The sequence below is a fragment of the Schistocerca nitens genome, chromosome 3 (assembly GCF_023898315.1).
Source record: "Schistocerca nitens isolate TAMUIC-IGC-003100 chromosome 3, iqSchNite1.1, whole genome shotgun sequence".
Classification (NCBI taxonomy): domain Eukaryota; kingdom Metazoa; phylum Arthropoda; class Insecta; order Orthoptera; family Acrididae; genus Schistocerca; species Schistocerca nitens.
The window spans coordinates 745,711,718-745,720,349 of NC_064616.1; the positions used below are offsets into that span (position 1 = coordinate 745,711,718).

Genomic DNA, 8,632 nt, shown 5'->3' on the forward strand with positions numbered 1-8,632 from the left:
CCTGCTGAAGCACCATGCTACAAAACAATCTTTCCAGACCGAATACAGCTGTGATTCAGAATGCTGAGGATTTTACAAGAGTTGTGAAATATTATGAAATATTACACATCCACGCATCTCATTCTTGTGTCCAAAGAGGAAATCGAAGAGTTCCATGAGCACAAAAAAGAAGAATGGTCCAAAGAAACTACTCCTGTGAAAGGAATTCAGAAGACATTTTTGGACTCAACATGGGCAAACTCATACTGCACACACATTAAAGAGCAAGAAAGAAGAAATTTCGTTCATTCGGCCAACACCTCAGAAACAGCAGGACAATATACAGATGTCTGCAGCTCGTGGTTTTGTGGTAGCATTCTCGCTTCTCGCGCATGGGGTCCCAGGTTCGATTCCGAGCAGGGTCAGGGATTTTCCCTGCCTCGAGACGACTGGGTGTTGTGTGTCCATCATCATCATCATCATCATCATCATCATCATCGACTCACAAGTTGGCGAAGTGACATCAACTAAAAAGGACTTGTAATACGGCGGCCGAACTCCCCTGCAGGGAGCCTCCTGGCCAACAATCATTTCATTTCTATATTCAGATTCACAATCTGAGAAGAGGGATGTTTGTGGTGTGGTGGTGTGGTGGTGGTGGTGTGTGTGTGTGTGTGTGTGTGTGTGTGTGTGTGTGTGTGTGTGTGACTGGTGGATTGCGGAGATTACGGACACCAGTTACGAGTTAAACGAAACTGTAGTGAACTTTTATGCTCCCACGTGGACCAGCTGTTGGATATAGGTTTCCAGCTGGAGGACAGCAACAACACCAACAGTGCTCACTTCCTGTTCACAATGTTTTGAAGACTGTAAGTACTCCAGTTCCTATTGGTTCAATAGGAAGGCATCACTATATCAAAGGACCATACTGAAGCAGTGGAACACATTTTTAGTTCATTGACTGGCTAATTTCGGCACAAAACAGAGTGCACAGAAGTTGTATAAATTGATCTTTCACATACATTTTGGAATCATTTAAAATGCTTGAAAAATGAGTCTTACTCATCTTCCAAAACTGAAATTATGTTAAATAAGGCTAAGATTTGATTTTTATGAATCTGTTATGTGATAATGTGGTAATAAAACAGGTTTTATGTATGGCAAAAATTTCGATTGTTTATAAAACCTGTTCAACCTCAAAGTGGAAGCTCTCCTTTTCTGGGAATTCAGAAATATATGGTACTAATCAACAGAAAAAAGTCAAAATTTTATGGACTGGTATTTAAAAAAACATCCATAAATTATAAAAAAGTTCAGAATGCTATAGTAAAAGAACTTTAACAGATAAGTCCAAATGGAGGATTTCTTTGTAATCGTAATGCAATTAACTTTCAAATAAAAAAATCTCAACAAAACAGGTAGAACTGTTCCAGAGATAAGGCATTAAATTTTTTTTCGAAAATTCACATGTTCAAAATGGTTTGCACAGTGTCATCTTTCGAGGGCTGTATCTCTGAGCAGAAATTTTTTTGGAGAAAAAAAAAATAAAAAAAAACATGTTTCTTACTTAGTCCTTCATTTTAACATATAAATTCAACAACATCTGAGACTATGAAGGTAAGAATTTTTCCTAGCCTGCCTGATTGATATGAACTATGCTAAAACCATGTCACTCCTGCACATTTTCAATCATCATCTACTCACATTCCCATATCTCTGCTCCCACCTATTTACCTGGCTGAAAGTCTTTCTTAATTTAATTTCAGTCATAATTATGTCTTTTCCACAGCACATTTTCTTTCCCATCCCTCCCAATAATTTTAGACATGTCTCTGCAGCTCAATAAGCTATCCTGTTTTTCAATGGTTTTCACATTTCATGTCCATGTCATAAAGCAAAACTGGAAATGCACATTGACTGCTAAGTTTCATTTTTAGACACATTCAAAAGCTAAGCACAAAAACTGTGTAGTTTATTAACAGCACTCCAGGTCACTTCTATTCTCCTGTTTATTTTTTTCCCTGTGCAACCAGCTGCTGTCTTCAGTTGCCATAGTTAAAATAAAACAAAAACTAATCATACAGTTAAAAAGACTTCATTGTTAAGTGATAGCCTGCTATATTCTTTTCCGTGTATTTCTTGTAGATTATTTATGTCTTATTATAATAGATTTTCAGGCATATTTTCAACTTAGCTGTATTAAATGACTCCATCCACTGTTGAACTTTCTCTGCACTAGACGCAAACCACGTAAGTTGTCAACAGATATTTTCCATTAATATTTAGTCCGCCTCAGTTTTCCAAGTTTAGGAATCTGGAAACATCCACTAGTTCTACATGTTTTGTTGAGATTTTTTTATTTGAAAGATAATTGCATTACGATTACAAATAAATCCTCCATTTGGACTTATCTGTTAAAGTTCTGGTAAATGTAAATGTCGTGTGACTAGGGCCTACCATCGGGTTGACCATTCTCCGGGTGCAAGTCTTTCGATTTGACGTCACTTCAGCGACTTGCGCATCGATGGGGATGAAATGATGATGATTAGGACAACACAACACCCAGTCCCTGAGTGGAGAAAATCTCCGACACAGCCGGGAATCGAACCCGTGCCCTTAGGACTGACATTCTGTCACGCTGACCACTCAGCTACCGGGGACGGACAATAGTTTTGGTGGTATGGACACTCCCTCTCTGACTACTATCTCAGTAATGAACTTCTCACTCTCCTAATGAACAACTAGCAGCTGCAATGCTGACACTATATTCTATATTATTATATGCTGAAAAATGCCTTTTTTCTTCAGAAAATAGAAAATCATTCTCAAAACCATTGACTCCCAGTAAAGTACAGTATTTTATTCCTCTCTTGTCAGTCACCTTTCTTATGAAGTTGAACAATTAGCATGCTCCTCCACTTTGGGAGAATTGACTTACTCTGCAGTTGTTCTGTAATAACCCCTTAAAAGGAGAAACATATTGCTTTGCCTACAGCTTTGGCCACTTCTATGGAAACACCACTATCTCCAGTGCTCTTTTTTTTATTCATACCTAAAATTGCATTATATATCTCATCTAGTATTATTGACACTGTTGTGGTCTTCCGTCTGATGACTGGTTTGACTCTCTCTCTCTCTCTCTCTCTCTCTCTCTCTCTCTCTCTCTCTCTCTCTCTCTCTCTCTCTCCCTTCCATTACCAAATCGACAATTCCTTGATGCCTCACATGAGCTGCCAAGTGATCCCTTCCTTTAGTCAAGTTGTACCATGAATATCTTTTCTTCCCAACTGGACTGAGTAACACCTCATTATTCCATAATCCTCAGTGTGCATCCAGGATAGTATTATTTCTCTTTCAGATACTTCATCTGATAACCTTACAATCATCTTCAAGGTGAGTGACTGGCAGCATTTAAACCACGTGACACAATACTGTGGAGTAACTGTGCACGCGACAGAGATAATGTCAGCATCAAGAGCATCAGTTATAGATAAAACTTTATGGGCCAAAGAGAAAAACAAAGCTAGCACAGGGTCAGTAACTCTGCAGTGCTTACAAATTATGTGGTTGATTACTAAAATGGATGACATGTGTTGGAATGGCAGCCACTGAGGACTCCTAATAATAATTCCTCTGAGACTGCAGACATGAACTGAGTGGTTTCCATGATTTGTCACATTGGATACCTTCGTCTCTGTTGACAAGGTTATCTGCTGACTGTATTTCCACAGCTTCCTTGAGACTGAATCCCAATAGGATGTTGTTGCAGCAAGTAGCTTGAGTTTTCCATAATCCATAGAAAGGTTGCAGGAAATATAATGATAAGCCATTTCAGACTTGCTGAGCTGTAAAAAGCAGGTGTGGTGCTAGTGTTCAATGCATATTCTTGTGCAGTCCATATTGTTAGTACTACATATCTTTTACCATGCCGACATAGGATCATAAAAGCAAATCGTCTTTCACAGATGCCAGACGAGCTGCTTAATCCTATCATGATTCAGTGGTCCAGGAAGCTGTGAAAATACACTTCGCATAACTTGCTCAGTATGGGGGCTTCCAGCTCAAAAAAATCATCAAAATTAAAAAAAAAAAAAAAGAATCGCGTCACACTGATGCATAAAGGTGTGTGACTAGACAAGGCCTTGGCTTCATAGCCAGCCCAGAATCTGCCTAACATTATTTATGAAAAACATCAATCAGGATGGCCTAACAGAGCATAATCCTCCATCCTCCCAAATCTGAGAGACCAGTGTCTTAAATACATTAGCTCATTTGGTTTTTACCAAATTAAGATGCTCTATCACTTACAGTTGCATACATATACTTGGAAAATGATATCTCCCTAAGATGCAATTCATTTGAGTGCTTCCAAGGTAACGAGCCTAGAATCAACACAACCAGTTCCTTTCCTGATGGCATGCCAGTAGAAAAAATAAATCTGTAATCAATATCATTACTTGGCAGTTGGTCAGACTTTGTGTAACCTATAATACATTTAGTAGCTGTAGCAGAAGCCAATGAGCAGCCCATTCAAGTTTGGGCCAACTGAATGTACCAACAACAGATGCTGGCTCTATCCTGTGATGCAATGATGATTTGTGTGTGATATCAAATATATGCCAATAAGAAGAGAACAGAACACTGACTTTCTTTCTCCACCTAGGCCTATATTATTTTTTCCGATATAGGTTGTGGTGACTGGTAGGTAGAAAGCTGATAATTTGGTAGCGTGTAGGCAAAGAGGTATAAAAGGCTTTAATTAATCCAGTTTAGGACACTGAGTATATTTCTCTCTTAAAGTCACTGCAGCTAAATTGTTATTGCCCACTAAAACTGATCCAATAATTCTTCAAACTTTCAAGAAATAAACCTAACAAATTAGGAATTTCTGACAAAAAGTCATAGGCAACTGCATATCACAACACACAGCCCTGAAAGGGGAAGAATTCTCTTCAAGTCACAATACACAAAATTTTAATATGGTAAGATTGCCAAAACCGCATTAGAAGCTTTAATTTTTCTAAATTTTTCACTCTAAAATTACTAAAATAAAATGTCTTGGTAAGGCAATAATCCGAGAACAATGCTTTGGAGCAGAACTCATATCTACACAGAAAGGATGGTAATTCATAGAACATTTCATGGATTTGACTGCAGTAATTACATACAAAATCAACTGCATAATAGATCATCATCATGACGCCGTATTGGACCACCTCCCACACCCCAAAAAATTTTAGCTTGTGATAACAGAGTGATCTGTAGTGCAGCCTGAGGTATAGGTTGGACTGGAAGGTGACAAATTGGTTCTGAGCTGGTGAAGACAACGAAAGTGAACACAGAAAATCTAGCTGTATTAATACACTGGCTGGCAGCAAAGCCTAATATTTACATCTGAGCCATACTGGAAAAAGCAGAGGGGGGAGGGGTGGAAGGCGGGGGGGGGGGGGGGGGGGAGACAATGTGCCAATTTTACACAAATCAACCAAGGTAAGTGAATGTAAAGCTTGGGAAACACACATCCTTCTCAAAGACTCGCAAAGAAGGTGTAGTGTTCATTACTAAAAATCTATATTTCAAACATTTGGCAAAAAGATTTAACAACAAAAAGCTACACCACACAAATTCTACAAACACTTAAGAAGGAAGGTTAGATTTTAAATGTCTCACAAACAATAATGCCACTGGAACACTGACTCAGCTGCAGAAGCAAAGGTCTCGGCCAGTATATGGTACCATACCAGCAGTCACTTTATGAGCTTATGGGCACCGACAGACAACCTAAACTGGAATTTGAACCTCACTGCTCTGAAATACAAAAAGAGAAGGAATGAAGGTTGTAGTTAATAATCTAACAGACATCATAAGATAGGAAGAATATTCTCAGTTGTACAAAAATACAGTAGGAAACAGCTGAGAATGCTGCCCTCCTCAAGTAATGTAGAAAATCCATAGTAGGCCTAAATGAGAATCTGAAAATTATTCCTCTTGAATGTGAATCAAGACTGTTCGTTCATATATAAGACAGGGCACAAGAGAATTTTTTATGACATATGAGTTATGAGGCCACAACTCTGAACTTGAGTTCAAAAGAATCTAGCTATCAGGCCAATAAATGTTTTGCAAAAAAACAAACACCATCGTTCAATAACTGGGACAGCAAACTTGATTTTTGGTTTTGTTGCCGCAGTGATAGGACTCAACTAATTATTGGAAAGCACCACATTGATTTCCCTAATGACTTGCAAATACAGAGTTAGTTTCAATAGAAATAAGATGATGATCTGTGTGACAGCTTAAAGTGGTACACCAGCACAAAAATTCTGCATTTCACATTGTAATCACACAATGCTCTGGACCATCATCTTATTATTACTAAGTTGTTGCTCTCATCCTCCTAGCCACCCCCAGCATCAGGTTATTCACTCAGATAATAATGCACTTTGACAGAAACATACTATTTACGGCTGTAGCAAGCTCTAACATGTGACTCAACTAAGTATTATCAAAAAGTAACTTTTGTAATTGATTTTCTGCATACAAGCCTCATGCATGTTATAATGCACCAAGAACAAATTGGACAAGGGTGCCAAATAGCTCACTTATGGTCCAAGTTGTACAACTCTATTTGCAGTCCTACCTGCGGAAGAATCTGGACTTCAATCACCTCCTGACCACCCCGATTTTCATCTCTAAGAGTGACAGACGTCTGGAAAGGTGCCATAGAATCCTCTGCTTTCCTGTTACTTCGGCTGCTCCTAGGAAAATGTCTCGAAGTGAACAAAAACGAAATAACTTGCCAACATAAAACTTAATACGATTTACGCTTCATCTTACCTTAAGCTATGATTATTATGTAGTCTGTGGTTGTTCCTGTGAGTATGACTTCGCGATCTCCTGGATCTGGTACTCTGTTCGCTCACAGCCGACTTCACAGACTCCGTCTCCATTACTAGCTACATTAAAGAAATTAAACAGCTCCGGAAAGCAGTAAATTGTTCATCACGTCTGTTCTGACCTGTATGCACTCATAGTAGTTTTATTTTAGCTCCAACTTCAATACACCGTATAAGACACAGTGATCCCATATACGCTAATCGCACGTCCCAATAATCAGACCTGAGTACGCGACTGCATCGTTTGCTGTCAAACAATGCCTTATTTCGTGAAACTATACTGCTTCTGAACCAACATGTCAAATACACTACAAGTGTAGCACAATGGGAATAACCTGGAGCTTTTCCCTCCAGCTTCATCAACACGCGCAACATTTATAAATTCCTCTCTTATTCGGCTACATCAACACATCACATACAAAACAGCGTTGTCTTGAAAGTCTATGAACTTTGCGTACGTATCGATCCTATGACAGAAATAGTTCGATTTCATACATCGATAGTACGACATTGCGGTAAGGTCGAAAACTTGGTCGTTATCGAAGAACGTCAAATTTTGGTAGTCGCTAGATTCACCACGGGAAACTTCTCCGTGACGTCACTATCACGTGTACTTGCCAAGTTCCGACCATTGGGAACGTTTATCGACTTGCCCGATCCTATTGTGTCTGGGCGCTGCGAGCTTCTCGTGAAACCATGGAGGTAGAATAAGGGGAGATGGCGCTACAGACTTAACGCTGTACGTTGTTTTGAAGCCAGTAGGCGGGGCCTGCCGCCACCTTGGATCCCCCAAAACATTAGCAAACGAGTGTCTACAATTGCTTCTTGTTCGTCATTTCTGTCGTGTACACGCGATATTTGTTTTATATAGTTAATGTTACAGTGTTTTAGTGAACAACACAGCATAAGGAACGCAACTTCAAACGTTTTTCTGGTCTTAAATGCGTATTCGATACAGTAATACGACACGAAATTATGACGCTTCTGGCCTCAGAACTGTAATTCCTTTTTGATTACACGCTTCGAATAACCGAGAAGTATGTGCTATGAAAATCGTGCTTTCGTAATCCATTTCTATTCACTTTCATTGTGTTTGTGTCAATAATTGATAAAGCCAGAACTCCGAAAGCAATGATTGATAGTTTAGAGGCACCGATTTGTATTCGTTGCATTTTCAAATCAAATTTTAAATGTTCAAGTTTGTAAGAAACTTACCTTATTTCCTTTGGTGTCCCATAGATGTATGCAGGGATGATATAAACAAGCCAGTTGTCATGTCAACAAAGTGAAAGATTCGTTAAATTACGAAGGAAAAAAACTGAATTTAAGATTGTCAGGCAAATTGTAGTCTACACATCTGCTTTGTTATTAAATTGTACGTACCAAGTGACATTCGGTGCGGCAAATAACAGCAATTTACAGGGTAACACGACAACACAGTGATTAATGTAATTATCTAAATAGCTTGGACTTAGATAGGGAACTTTCCTTTAACAAATATGTAACCCTTTAAGTACTTATAATTTAACCACTATAACAGGTGTTCCACACATTTTACTGAAGATTTAATTAACTACATGTAGTTACATTACTTTTATATTAAGTCATTGCATTTTAAAACATTAGTTCCCATTTCCAAGATATTTCTTGCCAGGACTTTTCAGTTACTTGGGAATAATCAAACAATGAAAACCAAGTGTATTGCTCATCTCCAGAGAGCTCTTCGCTTTGGATTGATACGAAATCTAACGTCAAAT

General features: G+C 38.6%; 1 protein-coding gene across 1 annotated transcript in view; it reads right to left on the reverse strand.

Moving 5' to 3' along the window:
* Positions 1 to 7,303, reverse strand: part of LOC126248728 (vang-like protein 2-B) — an 84,024-nt gene extending 76,721 nt beyond the window's left edge. Inside the window, exons 1-2 of the mRNA XM_049950045.1 lie at positions 6,817 to 7,303; positions 6,620 to 6,737 (exon numbers count right to left, since the gene is read on the reverse strand). Of these exons, the coding sequence (XP_049806002.1) occupies positions 6,620 to 6,737; positions 6,817 to 6,929 (231 nt within the window). The 5' untranslated portion in view covers positions 6,930 to 7,303. The remainder of the gene's footprint in view (positions 1 to 6,619; positions 6,738 to 6,816) is intronic.
* Positions 7,304 to 8,632: the final 1,329 nt, after the last annotated feature.